This window comes from Chiloscyllium punctatum, chromosome 12 (genome assembly GCF_047496795.1).
Source record: "Chiloscyllium punctatum isolate Juve2018m chromosome 12, sChiPun1.3, whole genome shotgun sequence".
Lineage (NCBI taxonomy): Eukaryota > Metazoa > Chordata > Chondrichthyes > Orectolobiformes > Hemiscylliidae > Chiloscyllium > Chiloscyllium punctatum.
In genome coordinates this window covers 43,812,447-43,838,023 of record NC_092750.1, presented here as the reverse complement: position 1 = coordinate 43,838,023, position 25,577 = coordinate 43,812,447, and the positions used below count along the sequence as shown (strand labels likewise).

At 38.0% G+C, this 25,577-nt stretch overlaps 1 protein-coding gene across 8 annotated transcripts in view; it reads left to right on the top strand.

The window, feature by feature from the left end:
• The window catches only part of magi1b (membrane associated guanylate kinase, WW and PDZ domain containing 1b), a 452,840-nt gene that overhangs the window by 397,581 nt on the left and 29,682 nt on the right, over positions 1 to 25,577 (top strand). For 7 of the 8 annotated variants that reach the window (XM_072582487.1, XM_072582485.1, XM_072582492.1 and 4 more), the window contains 7 exons: positions 4,180 to 4,271; positions 6,546 to 6,738; positions 9,680 to 9,970; positions 11,766 to 11,966; positions 15,623 to 15,716; positions 16,963 to 17,014; positions 23,901 to 24,044. In XM_072582487.1, the coding sequence (XP_072438588.1) occupies positions 4,180 to 4,271; positions 6,546 to 6,738; positions 9,680 to 9,970; positions 11,766 to 11,966; positions 15,623 to 15,716; positions 16,963 to 17,014; positions 23,901 to 24,044 (1,067 nt within the window). The remainder of the gene's footprint in view (positions 1 to 4,179; positions 4,272 to 6,545; positions 6,739 to 9,679; positions 9,971 to 11,765; positions 11,967 to 15,622; positions 15,717 to 16,962; positions 17,015 to 23,900; positions 24,045 to 25,577) is intronic. The other variant, XM_072582486.1, reaches the window with a different exon arrangement.

Genomic DNA, 25,577 nt, shown 5'->3' with positions numbered 1-25,577 from the left:
TTCATTGGTATAACTAGATGTTAAAATGAAAATGTTACCTCAAACTGTCCCTAAAACTGAAAAGGTCTGCATCTCAGCAATGAGCTATTTAATATTTTCACGCTGACCTTTAACTCAAACATCTAATTGTTTTACTGACTAAAACAGATTTGGATTCCACTGAATGTATCACACTGTTACTGACGGTAAGTATGTAATATTCCTGTGACATCGTCTTTAACAATGTCCATCGAAATGATTGCAAGAAACATTAAAAGTGTTACTCTGCCAAATTGCATTGCAAAAAAAGCTTTTGGATAAAGCAATTTAGAAAGAGCTACGGCAATTCAGCAGCAGCAAGAATAGATCCCATCTTTAGTCTGACACCTCTATTTCAAAACCAATCCCTTTTTTCACTTCTGTATTCAATTAAAATCCTGGGAAAAATGTTAGAAATATTTGCTAGAAATAGTTGTGTGGAGTATAGTAACATATTGTAAACCGCATATTACAGCAGGCTGTGTCAATATAGTGTTGTATATAATTTTCATTCTGGGCTACAAGTCAAGAATTGTGAACAGATGCCCTATGTAATTGGTTAAAACTACAGTTTGGCTAAATACTTGGTCTTTTCATTGCACCTGGTCATTGAAGCCATTTTATGCTAAATTCGTACCAAATAAATGTTAGTTACACATCATAAATAATAAACAGAGAATTGGATAGAACCTGGCAGTGGAACATGGGCCTTTTTTGCCTAGCTGGTTCATACTGATGTTTTAATGCTCCATTAAGGCTCCTTGCAACCTATGTAATCTAACCCAATCAACATAATCTTCTAAAATACAAGAGTTTTGCAGATGATGTCACTCGCATATTGTTTGACCAAGCCTTTTTTTTCACACAAATGATCAATTCATGATCCTTTATTGCACACTCTCCATTTATAAATTTGAATTAAAAATATATTTATTCTGTGTTCTTATATCTTGTGCTAATTGCAACCAAAAAGCAGGAAAACTACTGATGGGATGTTGACATTCTTCTACCTCTGATGCAGCTGTGCAAGAGCAGTTTGAGAAAGATTTTCCTGTGGAGAATGACACTTCATAATGCGGTGTGCTAGTGTTCTGAAATACCAAGACACCGAGAGACATATATTGATATCATCATTATAAGCATTTTAATTTTTACACTGTAATCTACTCATGTCGTGAAATAAAAAATCCAGTACATTAGGAACACACTCCAGGAATTGAGAAGGAATGTTTGATATACACAGGGAAAAGACCTTTGTGTGACAGTAGTGGATTAATCCCTAAGGTTAACTTTTAACCCCAGGGGGAATCTCAGTATGATTATGTGATTCAAAGAGTCTTTAACTTTTTGTCATCTCCTAATGCAAACAAGAACTTTTATGCATTTGTGATAATTGTTCAAGGTTCAGATGAAGCAAAAGGGAATATGTTGAAAGCTGCTGAGAGAACAGGAATATATTGGAACTCCCAGCAGTGTCATTTGCTGCAGACAAACTAATGCCAGTTGTGTGTCAATTACATATGAATGGTAACAGAATCGCATGTGGTGTCCAAAAAAAAGTATACTTCAAACAAACTTTAAGTTTTAATCATCATAGCATTACTGATAGAGAGTTATTAATTATACGTACAATACAAGACATTTAACTGCTGTTAAAAAAAAGTGACAATGATAATTGCAGTAGTGATCTTCTAAATGCATTTAAGTTGTGTTATTAGTTGCTTCAATTAACATATTAGCAGCCAAACATTTTTTTTTGATGGATTTGATTGGTAAATGTGATTTGTAATCCTGCTACACTGATCATTTCCTGCAGGAAGGCTACTCATAAATCATATGAATGTGAATGAAGTTTTTAATGGCCAGTGGCACCACATAGAAATAATCATTTAGATGGTTGGTAAAGTGGAGGTGCAGCACAGCTAGGTGAACCAATAAATAAACCAAAGGCCTACGATGGGTGGCAAATTTCCAACGCTCATTGATTGTGTTTCTTCACAGTCAAATTGTGGAATTTCACCATCCACATTGGGAATATTAAGCATGAGATGTGATTCATTTCCTTACTTTTTGAAGAAAATCCTTATTTTGCATTTAGTACCCTAATTTTATGTTATTCTCCTACCATTGCTATGTTGCTGCATCTGTTGAGCATTTAATCTTCTTGAGGTATATTTGATTTTCTTCTTGTAAAATTGTATTCTTATTTGACTTGCTTTTCCTTGTTCCTACTTTATGTATAATTCTCATATATTTGTTTTATCGCAATATTTGGTCAGTTTTTTATCATCACATAAGGAATTTGTATGTTAGAGACTACAATTATTATCTCAGTATTTTCCTTCCTTGAAGGTTTATATGTTGTCCCTCCAATTTGTTAATAGGATTGGGAGAGGTTGATAAAGGTGAAAGGATAAAATATAACAAAAATTGAAGAAACTGAGAGGAAAAGTAATCCACTATAAGAAAACAGTAAATTATATGGTGTTTAGTAAAAGAGGTGTTGAAAATCTCCTAACAGAAAATAGGACCATTCAGTCCATTGGATGTGCTGCACAATTTAATATGATGGTGGCTGATTGAACACTTCAATGCCTTTTCCCCACATTACCCCAAAACCCTTTAAAACTTATTAACACTGCCGTCAGTCAGCTATTTAACTAGCGGAAGCACCACAGCTATATGTGATACTGACCTTCTGCAATATTCATAGAATCCCTACAGTGTGGGAAACACATTTGGCCCATTGAGTCCACCCTGATCCTCCGAAGAGCAACTCACCCAAATCCACCCCTCTTATCCCTGTAATCCCTACAAATCCCTGGACACAGTGGGAAATTTAGCATGGCCAATCCATCTAACCTGCACATCTCTGGACTGTGGGAGGAAACTGAAGCACTTGGCGGAAACCAACGCAGACATGAGGAGAATGTTCAAACTCCACACAGACTGTTGTCCCAGTGTGGGGATTAAACTCTGATCCCTAGTGCTGTGAGGCAGCAATGCTAACCACTGAGACACTGTGCCACCCGTGGATAATCATGTATGCAAATCTTTTAGCGGTGGTTAGTGAATAACAGTCAGGAGGAGGGCGTTTAACTGAATTTCATTTGCCTTCCCTCACTTTCAAGGTACTAAGGTCCAATGTTGTCCTTCCAGCTTTTGCACAGGCTAAAGTTCAAACCTGGAGCCATTCTGATTTAAGTGGCTCAGCAGCAGGGTAATCAATTAACTTACTGATGTCATCAAGTTAACTTCCTTTGGATAAATTTCAATTATTTAATCCATTTTTTATATAAAACTGTCTTAAGCACTTGTGTCTCCTTTTTTGATTTTGCATTCACCTTGTCAGCAAGTTAATTAGGAACAGTACTGTCAGAGTTTTGATGAGTAATGTAGGTGGTTAAATGCATATAAAATGATACCGATGTAGTAATTGCTCAATGGATATTTGCTGGAGAAAGGTGACAGATAAATGATTTAAGTACTGCTGATATTCAGCACCAAGCATAAGGGAATATGCATTATTATCACCAATAAAAGAACTGTCCTAGCAATGCAGACATTATGTTTATAATGAATTGGGTCCTGATTTCACTTAACTTTTAACCAGTTGAACATCTAATTGAATGCACAGTGTAGAAGTATGTGAAGCTGGCATTTTATTTCTCTAACAGTATAACCAGATTAACCATTAATTATCAAATGCTCCAAAAAGCCACTATTCAATCAGATTATAATCTTACTTGCTCTGCCTGGTATAATTCTAACGGGACATCTGCTATCCACCACTGAGAAAAAAGGTGAGGTTCGGTCAAAGTGTCAGAGATTTATTGCCAGCAATGCCCTTATTGAGTTTCTACCCTGCAGCCAACTTGGAGACATTGCCATGATTCACAGCCTAGCTGTTGCAGTAAATTGCAACACTAAAACCACAGTCTGTGATTTAAACCTAAAATCAATTGGGGATGGTGACACTGATTCTAACAGTGGAAGCCTTTAACTTGATAGTGCCATTTGCTGAACCATTCTAAAGCTCTTAAAACTGTCAGTGCGGCAAACAAAATACTGTCTCTGTCCAGTTGTTAATGAAAACCAATTGACCTTCATTATGTTCTTCACACATGTTTAGTGATATGACATCTATATGCTTTTCCACAGTTCCTGATTATCAAGAACAAGATATTTTCCTCTGGAGAAAAGAAACTGGATTTGGTTTTAGGATACTTGGTGGAAATGAGCCTGGAGAGCCAGTGAGTAATTAAAGTTGGCTGCTATTGCTCTTATTTATAATGCTACATTTGGGAAATTAAGATTTACCCTGTTTCTATATTGAACCTATGTGAAACAAAGGCATACTTCCCCTTTTAAAATTACAGAAGTGGTACACAAATTATTAATTGTGCATTAGATTTTGATGCAGCTTTGGTAAATTCAGTAGTGTCTGTGACATATGCTGAGCTTATGGAGATAAACGGTGTTGAATTCATTTTATCACACAATAAATTGAATTCATTTTCCAGTTTTAGTGGCCAGCCTTACAGAAGAAAGGAATACCTCAAATTAATAAGTCACTTTCCTTCCCTTTAGATAGTAACAAAACTTATTCACTTGCTTTGAATGAAATTTGGTACCTTCCTGAATGCCAGCTTTGGCATACCTGGTAAAAACAATGACTGCAGATGCTGAAAATCAAATACTGGATTAGTGGTGCTGGAAGAGCACAGTAGTTCAGGCAGCATCCAACGAACAGCGAAATCAACGTTTCGTGCAAAAGCCCTTCATCAGGAATATTCCTGATGAAGGGCTTTTGCCCGAAACGTTGATTTCGCTGCTCGTTGGATGCTGCCTGAACTGCTGTGCTCTTCCAGCACCACTAATCCAGCTTTGGCATACTTGCCTGCTCTGATAGCATCAGGAACATCTCCACTAAGTTCCATAAGTTGTGCTTATTCTTTCTTTTAACTTAGAAATGCGCATGAACCCAGCTATACAAGAGTGTAAATTAGTTTGGATTTGTCTGTAACTGTGCATACGAACAGCAGCATCGATTGCTTTAAGTTCAGTGGCTTTACTAATAATACATTGTCATTTTCTTTATAAAATTTGATGATTGCAGATTGAGGAAAGTAAAATTATTCGACGCTATTAATTTTTTTTCTTAAACTTTAGAATAGAGGAAAGATAAACTTATCTTTCTTTAATAAAACTCTGAATATTTCACCATATTTTTTGTAAATTCAATTCTTGAGATCTCCTCTTTTGACGAGGTTTGGAACCCATTGCTTTGCCACATTTCTCTGTAGCCAGACAGAGTTTCCATACCCTTGGGGAGTGGGGCAAGGGGGGAAGGACTTCCTCCTCCCAGCTCCACAAACTCCCTTACCAGTAGAACCCCTTCCTGAAGCACACGGTGATCGCTCCTGCCCTCCACCCCATCAGTATAGCATCAGTTTCCCCAATTGGGGAAATGTCATCAGGTGGAGAACCCTATCCATGACTTTGGATGCACAGTTTCATTGTAAAACAGCACAATGAGCCACCGGTCACTCACTGCAGCCACCTAGCCCTACTCTCAGCGCATCAGCTAATAAAAGTTACTCTCGCATGCAAAAAGTTTTCGACATTAGCTAAATTGACATTAAGAACTTTAAACCGTTAAAGTTCTCTAAGCTTAAAACGGTGCTGAATTTGTAGCTGTAGCAGTTTGAAGATTATCAGTATTTTAAGAAGTCAAACAAAGATTTCCTGCTGTGCAGGCTTTTAAGTGTCAAATTCTGAATTGTGCATCTGTTGTTTCATTAAAAATTCATTGTTGAGGGTATGAGGAACTAATTTTCACTCTTCAGTGCATAAACATACAGACTGTGATTACACATTGTCTTCTCACTAGCGTTTGTATAATCACTGCAGCTACCACAAAATGGTAAATGTTTTAAATGATCATTTAGATGAATTTGGCTTTGCAAGCTATTGAAGTAACTCGTTGAATTCCTGAAATATTTTGAATAATTTTTTATTTTCAGTTTTCCACAGATTACTCCATCCATTTACTTTTCTGTGCTCATCTTCTACCGCCCATCTTCTAGAAAATAATTAAACATTTCTTGTAGGCCACATATTTTTTTGTATTTTGTCTTGGACACTCTAGTAAAAGCATGGAGTCAATGGCAATGTTTTATTTTGTTAAACAGTGAGAAAAATATAGTATTTTCATCTGCTCAAGATGAAGACCTGCACGCTTAGTCCAAAGTACCATTACTTCGTTGGATACCATATTTGATTCATTGATGAATGTTCTGTTTAATACTACTCATAATATCTCAATTTTAAACTGATTGCAGTCTGTTAATGAGCTTTTATTAGAACTACATTTGGCTTTTATTTTACTTTTCCTTGTGCGTTTACTTGTGAAAAGTGGGAATTAATTGTGTTGAACTACTCAATTAACATGATTGGAGCAAAGTATTGCGACTGATCTTGATATATGCTGAGTTGAAAAACCTTTCTGGTTCCTTTTGGTTCAGATCTATATAGGCCATATCGTGCCACTGGGTGCTGCTGATGCAGATGGACGGCTACGCTCCGGCGATGAGCTAATATGTGTGGATGGCACAGCTGTAGTTGGAAAGTCCCACCAACTTGTTGTTCAGTTAATGCAACAAGCAGCCAAGCAGGGTCATGTTAATCTGACTGTGAGACGTAAAGTGGTTTTTCCAGGTACGTAGTTGTCAACGTGGGATTGGCAACAAAATGCTCTTGCAAGAAAGGTCGTGTTCCTGGAGTACAAAGATTTTCACATAGACATTACATAACTTTGTAGAAACAAAATAATTTTGTCCTATTTTTAAATTATATATGGAAAACAATTTATTGATTAAATAACAACTCTCCCTGTATTTGATATTTTAAATAAATGATTGAAGGTGAATCTAGTTCATTCTCATCATGTTACTCCAACCTTATTTCTTTTACATTACTCATTTCAGAATCTTTAGTGCTGCACATCCTGATGCAGTGGCTCACATAAATTGACAATCTTTCTCTCTAATTGTAGTTTTTCCAAGATCTACGCACTTGTAGGGTCTTTTTCTTCCTAAGTGCATCTCTGCAAGATGAGACAAATGCTTTCATCATCTGCGCTGGGCAGCAACAAGCAACCTATATCATTTTGGAATGAATACTGAGCCAGAATTGAGATCTCTGGATGATTCACTCAACAATGACTCATCCAGCTGCATTCATTCAAAAATGGCCTAAGTCAGCTTATGTTAGTGATAATGATAAACCTGTGGAACAGCTCATGTCACAGGCAGTTTGTAAGTTCTTGGAAAGCCTGGGAGGTAGGACACACTCTGTTCCCAACTTACTCTTTCACTCCCTAAACTTCACATGCTGACTATGTCAGAGGTTAGGAATTGCAAAGTTTTGTGTCAGAAAATCTTGACAAGACTGTCATGTCCTTGAAAACAACAGATTTTGTTTTGAAAGTATAGAATGTATCATTTTCCATTGTGCTTTTCAATCTTGTGGATTTACTGGCACATGTTAGAACATAGTGAGCCTTCTTATATCTGCAGAAAGCAAGTCCTCCTCAGGGGAGGATGCCTTTGTGATGTGCTCAAATTTGTCACTTTTCAAATTATACACAAAACTGTCCTGAGTAGTGTGCATGTGGCATAGAGCTTGGGAATGGTTTTGAGATTCTTTAGGAATGGAGCCACACTCTCCATCTGCATTCTAAGGAGCTTAGCATTTTGGAATGTGACCAGCTGTTGAATAGCATGCTAAATTTGGATGGAGCAATGATTTGTTTTGTAGGAGGTTGAGTTTGAGGGTCCTGCTTTTCTTCTTGATGTTTACATCTGCCGAGCATTTTCTTGAGGTTTACAACCTTAGCATTCCAACTCACCTTGAGCAAGATTTCAATCCTATAACCTCTGCCTCACCAAAACAATCTTCCATCTGTCTAGTACTGTCTGTCTTTACCCCATACTCAGTCTAACTATTGCTGTGGAGGCCAAGTCATTGAGTGTATTTAAAACAGAGAGAGATAGGTCTTGATTTGTAAGGGGATCATAGGTTATGGGGAGAAGGCAGGAAAATGGGATTGAAAAACATATGAGCAGGGATCGAATGGCAGAGCAGACTCAACGGGTGAATGAGATAATTCTGTTCCTATATCTTGTGGTTTTATCTTGAACTTGATAATCATCAGAAAGGGACAGAACCAGGTTTTCAAAGGTAAAAATATGAAGAGCTGAAGTTCTGACCATGTTCATGCAGTGCTGTCAGAGAACCTTTATTTGTTGTGATTGCTAATATAGAATCTTGTTATAAAAATCATTTGTCAGACTGCAGTACTCTTACTATGGCACAAAGTTACCACTTGAACAGAGTGGAGAGAGTACCTGAGGCATGAGCGTTCAGGCACTTGGGAGTTGCATAGGCCTGCTGGCTCTCTGCTATCTGACCTTTTGAAGTCCTGAATGCATTGGCAAGCCCAGTCAGATTGTCTGTCTTTGTCTTTGAAGACCGTCCTCCTGATGTAGTTTCTGGCCCCATACAGTACTGGCTTTGAGTTACCACTGCCAAATTTGCCATTTAAAATCTCTCTATGTCACTGACACTGATGCAATGCGGGTGTAAGACTCAAAATGATCTCAGTTTCCAACTCCTAACTCCCAACTAAAGACCCAAATGAAGAGTCTGGAATTCCTTTCCTAACCCTCTCCACCTTCTCTAAATAACTCTTCATGCACTCTCTGTCTGTCTGTCTCTCTCATCATTTCCCTACCTTCTCTCTACTTGTTGACACTGCTTAGAATCTAATTTTTTGACCAAAGTTTAAGTTATCATTACTACTGCTCAGTTAGGTGATTCAGTGCCATATTTTGTCTGAGATCTTCTGGTGGCTAAAGTCATCTTGCTATTAAAAGCATTCTATAAATGTAAGTTGTCGTTAAGTGTGTTCAAGGGTGGGATTTTTTTTTGATTGATTTTTATAAACTGATTTTTATTTTGCTGATGGAAGGGACTGAGGCCAATTGTACTTACTCCATCTTCTTGTAGTTTCAGGGTAACTTACTCGATATAGTTTGGGATATTTGCATAGGTACTTGCTGAACAACTTGATTAACCTTTCAGGGGAAACTCAAAGCTGTTGACCATGAAGGGTTTAGCAATCTTGAGGTTTATGACTGTTAATAAAACGAAGAGCAATTTTTTTATTACCAGTTACCTTGTTGGAAAAAAAACATAACATAAACCATTTTTCATTCTTCTGACAACTTTCAGGGTATGGCTGCAAACTTCCCAAGTTCTAATATTCAGAGTGAACTGAGAAATGACTACCAACAGACTGATTGATTGACTATGTGGCGTCATATCTTAGATTAATCAAGTCTTCAACCACATATTGATAGGATAGTTGACCTGATGCAAATCAGAGCTGAAAACGCCCGGCTAACTTTTATGCTAACTTCCTTTTCTCTTATAAGCAATTATCATGGTAGGTCTATTACCTAAACAGATGTTAGCTAAGGATGGATCCGTCTTTTTCCTTTGTCTAATTCTTTCAGTCTTACTGAGTATTCAAGTGTCAACTGAGATGTTGTTCTTCCATTTAGAAACTGATTTTGTTTCATTCCTCTCAATGCAGCACCCGTACCAAAGCCTGAGACTGAAGTACCTGCCTCTCCAGTCTCATCACATCACAGCAGCAACCAAGCAGTTTCCCTTACTGAAGAAAAGCGCACCCCCCAGGGCAGTCAGAACTCTTTGAACACGGTGAGCTCTGGCAGTGGCAGTGCTGGTGGAAGTGGCACTGGTGGTGCTGGTGTTGGAGGGGGTGTGCAGCCATATGACGTGGAGATCCGGCGTGGAGAAAATGAAGGCTTTGGTTTTGTTATTGTCTCGTCAGTTAGTCGACCAGAAGCAGGAACCACATTTGGTAAGTTATATGTGAAAGAAAACATATTTGAATAAACTACAAGCTCAAAATAACAGATTTATGAATGCAAACATGATACGCTACAATGTCCATGTTTGACATTTAGATATTCGATATCTAATTGTGCTGAACTAGTATTTCTATGGTGAACCCACTCCTGTATGTTTGACTTATCCTATCATTCAAATGAGTTTGTATGTACAGACATTTTTAATGCAGTTCATTATTTTATTAATAATTTGTCTTTTGTATTAAAATCACAAGGTGATTGAAAGTATTTGATGTTTTTTACTGTTTGGAAAAGTACTCGATCAAACTTGTTTTGAAACAATAGATTAATTGTATCCGTAGAGTAACATGGCATAATATAGGATTTGTTAATTTTGTGTGGATTTATTATGGTCATTGGACTGTCCTAAAACCCTGCATGAAATGCTTGCTTTCTGCTTTGCCTTGCGACTTGTGTGGTTCATCTTAACTGAGCAATTCTTTGGGTTCCAATCAGTGTGCTTTCTTTGCTAATGATTAAGTGTAGCTGATTCGAGCTTGGCTTTTATTTTTTTTTAAGTTTGAGATTACATAAGAATCCACACAGTTTACTTGCTGTTACATACTGCAGCTCACAGTTTTTAATCAGTGACTTTTTTTTTCCCCTGAGTATTAAAGCTGTAGCATAGAAACTAACGTCTTGATTCCAAATGGATATCACTGGATTTAAGGTTTGCTTGCCTTTCTGCAATGAGAAAGAACAGAACATTGGCAAAGTGCTAAATTTACTCACATAATAGAACTCCTAAACTTGGCCTAATCAGTACCAGAGGTGAGCACCAGAAACTGAGGCTAGCCACAATCAGTCTTTTCTATTTGGATGTTACATTATAATCTTGACACCCTGAAGGAATGACGTTTAACCAAGGTGTCTCCTTTGACTTCTGGAAGTTTCATTAATACCGCATCCCCAGGTCATTGTGATTTTTATGTGCAATGCTCGCTGACCCACAGTTCCACATTACATTAATTAATTTGAATGAGAGCTCAGATGCCTGAATATACAATGGTAAAAATGCACTTGGTTAATCATAGGCCTTCAAATTTTCAGAGGATATAAAGGTACATTAATCAAATTTCCACTTTCCCTGGTTAAAATAAAATACAATTTTGTATTTTGTACATAACCAGCATATGTTAGTTTGTTTTTTAACCTGATTAAAGGTGCCAGAATATTTCTCTCAATATTTATTCCATTTGTCCTTTTATTGCTCACAATACTCAGAGCTTGAAACGTTTCATGTTAACTTGCATGAGGATTGTCAATTTGCATTTCACTTTTAGCAATGTGTCATTATTAAATGTCACTGAGGTAATAGATCTCAATCAAGCGCCTGCTTACTATAGCAGGTGGTGCCACTTGCAGTTGGCATTTCCTTGCTAGACACCTGTCCCAAATGTCCACTGGAATACTGCAGATACATTATTTTGTAGAGAAGGAAAAGACCATGGACCTATCTGGGAACTGCATGCAAACTCTTGAAGACGTTGTAAAACTTATATTTGATTATTAACAGTTAAAAATCTTTAGAAGAGCTAAAGATGGAGCTGCACACTGTCACTTCACAGCTGCATTTTGTAGAACAGATTGCCAATGTTTTGATCATCAACCATGGGATGTAAAGCATTCCATCATTAATTTTGCTTGGTGGCACAGTAAATTAACCCCTGACCTTCTGTCTCCCTGTCCTCCTCTCCTAATGGTTCACCTTTACGACCTTCCCAATTAAAACTTGTACAAAACCAGGCAATGCATGTGTAGCCATGCCTCACAAAATAGGTCGGATCATTGAAGGAAGCCCTGCAGACCGTTGTGGCCAGCTTAAAGTTGGAGATCGCATTTTGGCTGTTAATGGATGCTCGATTACCAACAAGTCCCACTCGGATATTGTCAACCTGATCAAGGAAGCTGGAAACACTGTAACCTTGCGCATCATTCCTGGTGACGGTGAGTCAGCAGCTCTCCTACTTTCACAGAAGCAAGACATTTAATACTTAAATTACATATTGCAAATTTACATTGTTACTTTACGAATTCTCCTGCTTTGAGTTATGGCATATTCTTACTTTCATGGTTTACTTAGCTTTGTTGAATCCAAATTGTCAATTTTGAATCTGTAAATGAGAAGCCCTACAAGTTCTAGGTGCAATAATTTAATGCAATGTATTTGTGAGATGATAACTGTAATTTTAACGATTTGGCACTCTCAGCATGACGTTTTGTCCAACTGGGAAACCTATTGTGAATCCGAGCTGCGGGGATCCTGAGTTGTAGTTTGCCCAGTTTTCTGCCCATCGTTTCCTACGTGACCTTCCCTTTATTGTAAATTTGTGAGAATTATTCTATGCCCAAGGCATGGTTAATTTACTTTTTCTTACATAGGATACTAAAACCTTTGCAAGATATTTCAGTGGTCACATTTTTCTGTTCAGAATGCAACCCAATAATTTATGGTTGCTGAACATGTCAAAATTTGTTTATTTTTCTGAGGAATTACAAGATTTGTATTGGTGGGTTTAAAAAAATCGCATTGATTTTCAATACAGACTAAATAATCTGATAATTAATCATTTAAAAGTTGGATTTAACAACAGAATTGTGAGCATTCCAAGAGTTGTCTGTGCATGTGAAGCTATGTTTTTGATGCTTGTGAAATGATAACGATAAAAATGTTTCTCTCTGACTATTTTCATACTCTATTCTACAAGATTATTAATATAGCTATGTGAATGTATTCCATTGAGAAAGTATTTCTGGGAAGAATCCACCATCTATGGCTAACTACAGAAGTTCACAATGGTATCAAGTTGAAAGAAAAAGCCATGCAGCTTTGAAGATTAGTGATAGGCCAAGGGGTTAGGAAAATCTTTAAAACTATTAAGGGGTGATCAAAAAAAAGGGAAGAAATTAAGATTTGAGAGTAAGCCAACAGGAAATTGAAAAACAAACAGTAAGAGCTCTGCGAGCTAAAGTAAATGTTGGTCCCTTGTGAGATGAGATTGAAGAACATCATGAAGCCTTGAACAAGCACTTTGTATTCATCTTTATGGTAGATGATACAAAAAAAGCATTCTAATAACAGTAGGCAGGAAAATAAGCTTAGAGGAGGACATAAAGGCCTGAATTTTCACGGAATTAGGTGAATGTTTGAATAATTTAAAATGGTATGAGAAGTCCAATTCCAGGATTTCAACAGCTTTTGAATTTTGCTGGCAAGCAGGAAAAAAAGCCATAATGTTTTTGGAAAAATGAGCTGGTGTTTCTACAAGTTGATATTAGTGTTAATCAACAACAGAAGTTTTAAGCATTTCATGCCTCTTAATCAAAGACAATGACAAGCAGACACACAAAAGGGGCTGCACGGTGGCTCAGTGATTACCATTGCTGCCTCACAGCACCAGCAGTCCCTGGTTCAATTCCAGCCTCGGGCAAACTGTCTGTGTGGAGTTTGCACATTCTCCCCATGTCTGCGTGGGTTTCCTCCGGGTGCTCCAGTTTCCTCCCACAATCCAAAAGATGTGCAGGTTAGGTGAATTGGCCTTGCTAAATTGCCCATTGTGTTAGGTGCATTAGTCAGAGGGAAATGGGTCTGGGTGGGTTACTCTTCGGAGGGTCGAAGGGCCTGTTTCCACACTGTAGGGAATCTAATCTAAAACATCATTTATAACTCCGTGAAGATGTTAAACCGAGTTAAAATTTCTGGTCTGTGCCAGGTGTATCCTTGCTGAAATCAGCAGAGAAGGCCGTAAGTTGGCTTGGGCGTTATAATGAGACATAGCATGGATGGCGAGTATGAGTTGACTTGAGGATTATAAGAGGGAGTGAAAGTGTAAAGGCTAAAGGACCCGAGCGATTTTATCACAATTAGTAAAAGATACCAGAGAACTGAGCTGGGCCTTTTGACCAGCCCACATTGACACTTGACCACTCCTATAGCTACTTCCAATCTTCCTCCTGAAACAAAGAGTCTGACTGTATCCCATGTTGCCGTAACTCTACATCCCTGCAGCAAAACTCCAGCTATTCATAGGCATTTCTTTGAGGTGCATATGAAAATCCAGGATATCGCTTAATTTGAGCTGCCTTTCTCTGTAGCGAAAATCCAAGGAAAAGAATCTCTAAAAGGAGAGAAGTAGGTTGTGAATGTCGGATTATGTGATGTTTTGCACTTCTACAGAAAGAATAAAAAAGCAGAATATTTAAATGGGGACAGACTGCAGAATGCTGTAGTACAGAGATATTGGGATGACCTTACATATGAATTACAAAGAGCTGGCATGCATATACAACAAGTAATAAGAAGGCAAATGATGGTACCCTTTATGCAAGAGAATGTGGTATGAAAGCAGGAGAAATCTTGCTACATATCAGTGAGATTATATGTAGAGTACTGTGTACCATTTTGATTTTGTTATTTAAAAAGTGATCTTTTTGGTCACTAAGTTGATTCTTGAGATGAAAGGATTGCCTTTTGAGGAAAGTTTGGGGAATTTTTACCTTCAGTTGTCGGATTTTAGAAGAATAAGTTATGATCTTATTGAAGTACAGGCCTGAATATTCCAGGGGTGGGGATGGGGAGGCATGGTTAAGCTAAGTAATCCAACCCTCAGCACTGTGAGTGGCATCTCATTTTATAGAATATTCCACCGTCTTCAGTTCCAGTAGTTCTAGCAACACCAAAGCTCAGTTGTTCACACTTCTGTGAGATCATAAAGAAGCCAGCCATGGATCCCGAAGTGTGATACATCAGGGGTGGTCAGTGTTCACACAACCTTGGGTGGGGGCTGGACTGGTGGGTTTTGAAGTATAGGTAGGTAAGAAAGAAGGGGCATACTGTCTTCTCAGGGTCACCCAATGAGCTAAGGGCCCCCTCCAAAAATAGCATCCCACCAAGGTTCCTTCCTGTCATTTTTACTTTTGAAGAAACAAGCTGTCCATATCATGATTTGGACTATGGACAAGGTTACCTTGGAGTCAATTCAGCTTTTAGCAAGCTCAGTTGAACTTGAATTATTTATTTGTATATAGTTGATGGCTACTGATCCCAGTGCCCACTCACCTAGCATACCCAGCAGGTGTGCTTGGGGCTGGGTGGGAAATTGATGGATTAAGAAGGCCATCCTATTTTATGGGCCTTTTGTCAAAAGCCCACTCAGTGGGTGCACATTATATCTAACCAATAGATTCTAAAGTACCTTTACAGTGGAGATCTCAAGAGAATTTTCTTCTAGTGAGGCAGTCTTGAACTGGGGCCACCATTTCAAAACAAGTTATCGCCCATTTCAGATGGAAGTGAGGACTCTGTTCTCTCCAACGTTTCTGAAACTTTGAAATTCTTTCCCAAGGGACAACTGAGGGCTCAGTCATCGAATTTATTCAAGGCTATGTTAGATTACACTGGAGCCGAGGCTTATGGAGTCAAGCAGAGAAATGAAGCTAAAGCCATGATCAAGCCAACCATGGTGTTATTGAATGGTGAAGCAAGCTCAGGTCAAATGACTTGATCTTGCTTCTATTTCTTTGGAAAACAAGCAAACATTTATCTAGAATATTAAAATGATCTGTGCAACATTGGATCTAAAGTTTTTTTTTTCTTCTTTTAGAATCCTCCAATCCATCCTTGCTAACAAATGCAGAAAAGATTGCAACAATTACAACTACTCATAACCCTCAGCAGCCACCACAGGATGGTGGAAGGTAAGATATGTCCTTATTGTTTTGTAGTTACTGTGATGTAGCCGTACTTGGAAGCACTCCATTTGTTTCCAGTTGAGAAAAATCAGCCACTTCTGATATTCTGAATACTAGTTGTTGACCTCTGTTTGTGCATAAAATAAGAGTGAATTTCTCCCTGCCACTTAATGCCATCCCTTTCCCCAAAGATAGTTATTGTAAGCAAAAATGGCAAGTTTAGTTTAATAAATATACTGCCAGCAGCAAGCTGAAGGCAAGACTAGGCTTGGCTGCCAGCAGACAACATCTCAGTTTGTTCATGACTGATGATCAGCATTTGCATGAGTTACCACAGGGTTACCAGTCATCACAGCTGAGCCCTAGCAGCATCTCCACATTCAGGAGAGAAAGACAGAGAGCAGTGGGAGAGGAGTTGTTGAAAAAAGATAAAACTGGAGAAAAGTCATTGTCCTGGAGTTTGTGGTCAGCAACAGTGATGAGCCTCACTGTTGACATTGAAGAAAGCTACTCGTAATGGTCTAGAAATCTCTCTACCATGGGCATCTCCTTTCCTGATTTTAAGACTATCTTCCAGCATCTGGCAGCAGTATTGTGAACAAGCTGTTTAAATAACAAATCAGACTGAAGAATTCTAGTAAATAACAAACAAAGACATAATTATCACAGATTATCTTTAATGTTTATACATTTTACAGGAATTTAAATGAAATTTGGCACATATGCAAGAGAAGATAAGATTTTAGCTTTTCAATACAGCATTTTTATCAACATAGAAATTTTTCGTCAAACACAATTATAAAATGTATTTCCACTTCTTGATTTATTTTGGAACCTCAGAGATTCTTAAGCAATAACTCTGACTTAGTATGCAGTTAAAAACCATGTCCACTACATTAGCAAGGTGTACTTTTTCTTTGGAGTGTTTAAGAGCATTGTTACTGCTTAACATAAGAAATTCTCATCAATTCAGTGATTTCTAAAACATTGCCAACTTCAGCACAATCAACAGAGGAGCAAGGATTCAATGATGACAATTTCCTCACTGAAATAGTGAGCACTGAGGGCATCACAATTAATACAACACCAAAATACAGGTCATTAGGGTATGGCATAAGAATTGATAGCTTGATATTATATTATTCTGTAAAATGATGACTTAACTATGATTTTTGAGATAGGATTTGAGCTCAGTGTAAATAAATGACTTGGAAGAACTCAGAACTCAATTTTTTTAAAATTTTGTTTTAAGGAGTAACACAAAACCAAAGCCAGATGTATCCTATGATTATAAGTCAGCTCAGGTAAGTGTCAGTTCTGAATTTAATTACTGGAAATAGATGTAGTACTTGATGAAATGGTATTAGATCAAGACCATTTAAAAGATGGGATATTTTTAAATATTATGTTAGGTGTTATTCTCCTAAATCCAGCACATGTGAAGATCAGAAAGAAGAATTGCTGTCATGTAATTTTATTGCAATTTGATCCACAAGGCAGTTACTTGACCCATGCCACTTTGAACCAACATCTCAAAAGTACTAAAGTGGGCTAAATTGATTGATTTTGTTGTTCCTCCATCCTCATGAAGCAATGGTTGCCTTCTGCTCAGTATCTACTGCTTAATTCACACCTGCCTCAAAAACTTTGGCAGACATTAGAAACGGAAACTCCCAAAGTGGAGTCATTTTTTGTCACCATACAGCAGAACATACCGGGGTGCCCTTATAGTATTGGACCAACATGCTAATATATCTGAATGGTCAGTGTTTTGGTGAAGTAGCTGACTTTGGTTCTGAAAATTACATTTTGGCCTTAGCAATTATTTCCTGTTTGGAGGAGGCTAGCTAGTGTGTAAACTTAATGCAAGCAAACCACGAGAACAATTTGAGCCCATAATTATTAATTTAAGTACATTGATACAATTTTAGTGTAACCAGTCACACATGAAATGCTTAAACTGAGTGAACTAAATGCTTAGCTGAACATCTTTGTATCACTACTCTTTTTTGACGTGTCTCAAATTTTTAAATCATTGAAAATATTAGTATCTTTGTCAATACTGGATGATCATTGAGCAGTTTCTTTAAGAAAAACAGATGTGCACTTGGTTTTGACAATATTGTTGTTAATTTTTATTTTGTTTAATGAGTAACAATCCAAAACCTGCATAGAACATTTCAGAAGAAACCAGACATTCTGCTGAACAGATCTATTGTGTTGTTTATGTTGCACATGCATCTTCTTCCACTGACCACCTATTAACACAATCTGTTTAGCTTTATGTTAATTATCTAACTTATCCAGTTGTCTGTCTTTGTAATTATCTTTTGTTTTCTTAAAATGTATCCATACTATTTACCTCAACCAAGCTGTTTAAATTCTGAGTGAAAAATTTTGTCCTGAATTGCTTATTGGATTTTGGTATTTTGGCTCAGTGTTTAGCACTGCTGCCTCACAGCGCCAGGGATTTGGGTTCGATTCCAGCCTCGGGTGACTGTCTGTGTGGAGTTTGCACATTCTCTCCGTGTCTGCGTGCGTTTCCTCCGGGTGCTCCGGTTTCCTCCCACAATCCAAAGATATGCAGGTTGGGTGAATTGGTCATGCTAAATTGCCCATAGAGTTAGTTGCATTAGTTAGGGTGAATGGATCGGGGTGGGTTACTCTTTGGAGGGTTGGTGTGGACTAGTTGGGCCGAAGGGCCTGTTTCCACACTGTAGGGAATCTAATCTAATCTAATCTAATCTTAATCAACCTGTCCAGGGATGATAGGGCACACCTTGGAGTAGGTGAGTCTTGAACCCAGGCCTCTACATCAGAGGTAGAGGCATGTTCACTGTGTCTCAAGAGATTTACTCTGCCAAACCCTTTCATAATTTAAAGAGCTTGTTTAAGCCTTCAACAAATGCAGAATACTGAAGAAATACAGCAGGTCTGGTACTATCTGTAGAGAGAGAAGCAGAGTTAATATTTCACATCTGGTATGCTACTTCTTCAGAATGGAAAGATGCTGGAAAACAGTTTTTTTTTAAATATACATTTGATAGAAGCAAAGAAAACAATGAGGTTGTAACTAATGGAGAAAAAGAAAAGGATGTAAAATGGGTGTAAATTAAGGTGTGAAAGTGAGAGAATTGATTCTTTCTATTAATTGCAAAGTAAACAAGACATAAACAGCAAGGCTATGGGGGAAGGAATGGAGGTGAATGTAAGAAAAATGGAAAACGGACACAATGAAGTCAGTTTGTGACGTTTGTGAACTCAATATTGAGACCTTGAAGCTGTCAAGAGCCAAAGCAGAAAATGAGTTGATCTTCCTCCAGCTTGCATTATGTTTCATTGCAACACTGCAACAGACTCAAGACAGAAATATTAGCATGAGGCAAAGTGATTTTAATGAGATAGCAAGCAACTAGAATGTCAGGGTCACTTTAAGGACAGAGTGGAGGTGCTCAACAAAGCAATCACCCACTCTGCGCTTGTCTTGCCAAATGTAAAGGAAACTGCATTGTGAACAGCAAATACAGTTGAAAGAAGTACAGGTGAAACTCTGCTTCGCCTGGAAGGTGTGCTTGGGAACTTGGATGTTGATGAAAGTGGAGATGAATGGTCAAGTGTTAATCCTTCTGTGATGGCATGGAAAGGTGTCACGGAGGAATGAGGAAGCATTAGAAGTAATGTAGGAGTGGACCAGTACGTCACTGAGGAAGTATTCTCTATGGAATTTCAAATTTTCAACATCCACAGTATTTTGCCATTATTTAACTTTATGAGTCTTTATTTTTTCCTGGAGAATGCCAACCTCGTCAGCCTTTCCTGATAGGTCCTTGATATAAATGAACTCTTTGCAAACGGCCTTTCTTTTTCATTGTTCCCTTGAGCAAGGAATATCAAATGTTGCATTAAATTCTTCAAGATATTTCACGATCAGTTAGTGATTTGTGCTGATCACAGCATGAGCAGTCGTAAGGCTGAGATTGATGTAAATGTCTGCCTTCGGAAAGGGAAATATTTCTGCAGTTTGAAGGGCCAAATAAGCTTTCTGCCTCCAAGATTTCCCACACATTGCTGCATGTAAAGCCACTGCAATCGTAGGTAATGGGTACTGAGAAATTTAATTAATCAAGGTCTTTGGTCTGAAATGTGAATGTCACTTACTTATAACACCTATTATTGAATCATTGCTTTTTAGACCACAGTATTGCGCCCCTTTTTGTGTTTCACTTTGAATAAAATTAATATTCAACAAACTAAACCAACCATTGATGTCTAAGTTGGCAGTTACACTGTCCAATATGCATAAAAAATGTCCTAGGTTTGTTCAGTTTGTTACAATTGGCTTCATGATTCTGTGTAGAATAGAGACAAAATGCCTGAGCTCCCACTCCTGATGGCTATCAAGTGACCTCTTGAGGAGATGTATGTACTGGGGTGGAATGTGTTTAAATTTGGTTCTAATGCTTCATATTGCCATGTTGGCAGGCAATGCTAACAAGGGAAAAAAAAAATATCTTTTCTACCTCCAAACAATGAATTGACCTCACTTAGCAGGTAATTATAAACACTTGCTTCATGTTCTGAGATCTCAAGATTTCCATGAAATTAAGGAAAAGATCTACTTGTATAATTTTGACTGTCAAAATTTTCATAGGATATTCATAAAATATTTTCTTTACTTGTTGAAAGTTGTTTGTAGTGGCATCGCACCACAAAACTGGAGCATTGGGGAACAAATCCAAGCAGTTTCTGATATGAAATCAAAAGAATAAACTATTAATCTAAGTCCCTGAGTTTAAAATGTAATCTGCAAAGATTTGTTTTTTCAGTCAAGTTGGAGTCGTAGATGCAATGATGAGTCATCTTTTTCAAACTTATTATTTGGTTTTAGGCAATGTGTATCACTGAGTATATTCAGCCTCTGGTTATCTGGTAAAATATCTCATTGTGGGAGTGGAGTTAGCATCAGATTAGATTTATTTGTATAACTGCCAAATTTATTTATCTAAAATCATCAGGATTGAACGCGTCCTCACCAGGTTTGAAGTTGGTGAAGGGATAATCACTAGTGCAAGGGTATCATAATCATTCTCCTTTCAAGAACATGTGCAAGAAATGTCATTGAACAACACATACAGGCTCAGTCAAGGCATCTGTAGGGTGTGCCTGCATCCACTGATCCATGGAATGAGGTACTCTTCTGATGATCCCACAGATACAGGAGGACACAGATGGGTACAATTCCTGGCAGAGTCACAAGAATACCATAAATTTTTCAAAGCATCTATTCTAACTTCACGTAAAGCTCTGCTTTCTTAAATCAGGTCATGTATTAAATATTCTTAATCACTTATATAGGGAGAAGCTGGCTGTTCATCCTTTACAGAGGAAACTAAATGGGTTCAATCCAACAATTTGGAGGATATTAATTGAAAAGATTTGGAGCATTCTTTTTTTCTTCTTCTGATAACAGACTTTTATTAGCATGACTTTAATTACATTGTTGACCTTGTTTCTACACTGCATTAAAATGAAAGATTTAACCAGTATTCCAATACATGGATCAGTACTTGTTTTACTTTTAATAGCTTAGCATACCTAACCTTTTACCTTTGGAAAGCTGCAGTCTTTAATTTAATATTGCTTTTGCATTGTATCTGCCAAATACAAGTGTTTGATGTTAATTAAAAGCAGAATAGAAAGCTCCAGGAGCACTTTTGTGCAGGTGGGTGGCCCAAACAGACTGCAGCTGTGGTGTGAGCAAATCCCTTCAACATCTAAAGAAATAGAAATTACAGTGAGCCTGTCAGATCTGCTGTCCTGGAGGAAGATGACTCGGCTACAGGAGAGAATCACTTTTTTTGATTAATCAACTTCATCAAAGTGCATTTATTTACCAGTAAAAATTGTAGAGTGTTGAATTCTTTAAAATGATGTGAGGGAACATGCATCCCTCCATTCTATTTGTAACCTATCGCTGGACCACACACTGTCTGATGGAGACCTCTGACCTGATTGTTATCCATGTGACTGTTCTTTTATATTTTTTTCTGCCTCCTCTCTTGTCAGGTGCCTTGCCTGAACTCAGCAGCTGTTCAGAGGCAAATAAGAAATGTAGGAACACAAAGATTAAGTATCTACCACTGTCACTCTACTCATGATACTGCATTACCTAAACAATATAGTGTCCATTTGACAGAAGAGGTCCTGAATCAAGGATGAGTAGTGATAGGACACCAAGTGTTTAAATACATATTAATGGATTTGAACAAAGACAGACAGTATGCAAAAGTACACAGAACTGCTGTAAATTAACTGAAATACAGCAAAGAGGAATGAGGAATTCTTTGTTCTAAATGGCAAAAAAATGCTAGTTTACTCAATAATTAAGACCAACTAAAAGAGCACAGGGAAATGGAATTCAGTTACATATTGTTTCTGGGAATGTAACTGCATTGTTGTAAGTCATTTAGGATGGAGAGGAAAATAGCTCTTCCCCTTTACATTAAAATAAAATCAATTAAATAAAGATACATTTTTCTCTCCAATTTAATGACTCCAAAGGTAATCCACAATTGACGAATGCACTTAATACAAGATTACAATTATAGAGAAGGATAAGACAAAAGCTAAGGAATAATACTGCATTACCTAAACAATATAATGTCCATTTGACAGAAGAGGTCCTGAATGAAGGGCGGCATGGTGGCTCAGTGGTTAGCACCAGGGTCCCAGGTTCGATTCCAGCCTCAGACGACTGTCTGTGTGGAGTTTGCACATTCTCCCCGTGTCTCAGGGTGCTCCGGTTTCCTCCCACAGTCCAAAGATGTGCAGGTCAGGTGTATTGGCCATGTAAAGTTGCCCATAGTGTTAGGTGCATTAGCCAGAGGGAAATGCATCTGGGTGGGTTACTCTTCGGAGGGTCGGTGTGGGCTGGTTGGGCCGAAGGGCCTGTTTCCACACTGTAGGGAATCTAATCTAATCTAATCTAATAGGAGTGCTGTGTTACAGACAGCTTCCATAGAAGTAATGAAAGTCCAAGAACTGATATCCCTGCTATGGAATTTATTATGATCAAAAGTCTATCTGTCCAAAAAGAGAGCAAAACTGAAACTATATTTAGCTATCATGTTCTTTATGTCTCTCAGCTGCTTTTCACAGAAATTCACATAATGCTTGCTGACTTTGTAATATGAGGCAATGACGAAGGATCTCATTCTAACCCAGAGCTTTTTTTTGTGTTAGTAAATTTGCTTACAACAGGTTTCCAGTGGCAGGTAAAACCTGCACTTAACTGTGCAAGTTGGGAATAGTTGAGCAGAGTAACATAGTTTTTGGATAAACAAGGCTGAGTGATCTGAATGACAACTCATCTATATCATGTTTTGTTATGATCACGCAGAGTGTCTAAACCAATTGAAGTCTAATGCTTAGAGTGAAAAGTATTTGAATAAGGGCATGTGAATGTAATTCTGTCTTCGTTTTAGAGGATTATATTCTGCCCTTGATTCATGTGTAAAACTTTGATAAAGTTTTTAATTTGCATAGTATATTTGTTGAAGCATTTGACTTTTTCTGAAGTGCAAGCTGAGGAGTTTACAACTGAGGCACGCGAGTCCCAGCAGGAGTGGGAGAACGTAAGTTGCAAGGTGACAAGTTCATATAGGCAATTCCCACTATAAATGTGATCATAGTTTATAATAGGAAAAGTTGATTGATTTCAAAAAGTATGGGCAGCCAAGAGATTTTTAATACATTATGGATGATGCAGTTGAGCAGAGGAAAGGGAGTGAGAATGGCCTTCAAATTAATCTGTTGGAGTGAGTAATCCTAATTGATTTCCAATATCAAGGAGGTGCCTGCTGGGAAAACTCAGGTGAAAATGTGTTCCGAGATAATTCCTGCTTGTGGAGTCAATTGGTTGTCTAGACAGGCGGATAGCTTCACTGGAAAAGACAATGGAGAAATTACAACTGAGTCCCAAGAATTTGATATGGTATTAATTTGCAAAATTTCACTAGATCAGGATGACCAATTTTTTTTTAAGTCAATAAGTTGTGTTATTAGTAGGATATCCAGACATTGATTTTTCTAGACTTTTTTTTAATGTGCGTTTGTCATTCAGATTTTGCAAAACAAGAATACAGCTGTTTTTTTTTGCAAAATTGTTGAATGTTATTTTTACGTTCCAAGGAACCTGAACTGTACACTGTGGAATTGGATAAGGGACCAAAGGGTTTTGGCTTCAGTCTTCGTGGTGGGCGTGAATACAACATGGACCTGTATGTACTCCGATTAGCTGAGGATGGTGCTGCCATCAGAAACGGTAAAATGAAGGTGAGTAGATATTGCATCAAAAATAGATGGTACGTTCATTAATTGCTAGATACCAAAAGCAGATTATTACAGTCATTGCTTAAAAGAAAAGCTATCAAGTTTATAAATTCATCAGATAGAGCAGGAGTGGACCATGTGCCAGAAAGCCTGCAATAGTTGAGTTTCAGCATCAACCCCATTTTCTGGCCAGCTTCCCATAACCTTTGATTCCTTGAGGGAGCAAAACTTTGTGCCTCAGCTTAAAATATATTCAGTGACGGGACATAGAGAGTGCCAAAGATTTCCAAACCCTTGAGTGAAGAAACATTTTCTCGTCTTTAGTTGTACATTACCAGTCCTTTAGGGTGAGACTGTGGTTGGAATCCTCCCAGCCCCTGAACGATGTGGGCACCCAGTAAGGAAATTGGGAGAATCGTCTGGGATCAACACTGAGAAACTTCCTGCCATTGAAAGTAAACAGTCTCATTTACCATCCAAGTGTTAAAAGGTGACGTAGGAGGCCTAATAACATGACATGTTTTAACATCCTTATTATTACATCATTTAGCCTCATTAATATACAGTTTGTCATTCTCCCACCCACTACATGGAAGCTATGTGCTAGTGAGGGCAGGAATAGGAGGATAGAGCAGATGAATGCATGGCTGAGGAGCTGGTGTATGGGAGAAGGATTCACATTTTTGGATCATTGAAATCTCTTTTGGGTTAGAAGTAACCTGTATAAGAAGGACGGATTGGACCTAAATTGGAAGGGGACTAATATACTGGCAGGGAGATTTGCTAGAGCTGCTCAGGAAGATTTAAACTAGTAAGGTGAGGGGGTGGGATCCAGGGAGATAGTGAGGAAAGAGATCAATCTGAGACTGGTACAGTTGAGAACAAAAGCGAATCAAACAGTCAGGACAGGCAGGGACAAGGTAAGACTAATAAGTTAAACTGCATTTATTTCAATGCAAGGGGCCTAACAGGGAAGGCAGATGAACTCAGGGCATGGTTAGGAACATGGGATTGGAATATCATAGCAATTACAGAAACATGGCTCAGGGATGGGCAGGACTGGCAGCTTAATGTTCCAGGATACAAATGCTACAGGAAAGATAGAAAGGGAGGCAAGAGAGGAGGGGGAGTGGCGTTTTTGATAAGGGATAGCATTACAGCTGTGCTGAGGGAGGATATTCCTGGAAATACATCCAGAGAAGTTATTTGGGTGGAACTGAGAAATAAGAAAGGGATGATAACCTTATTGGGATTAGGTTATAGACCCCCCCAATAGTCAGATGGTGAGACATGTATAAAGAGAAACTGACAGAGGGATAGAATTAGACGGAGAGAGAGATAGAGAGAGGGATGGTGAAAGTAAATAAAGAAAGACAAAAAGAGATAGAGGGATAGAGGCAGAGAGAAAGATAGAGGGATAGAGAGAGAGGGCATTGGCAGCGGGAATTTGAGAAACAAAGTTGTAAGGAGATCTCAGCTATCTGTAAGAATAATAGAGTGGTTGTGGTCAGGGATTTTAACTTTCCAAACAGACTG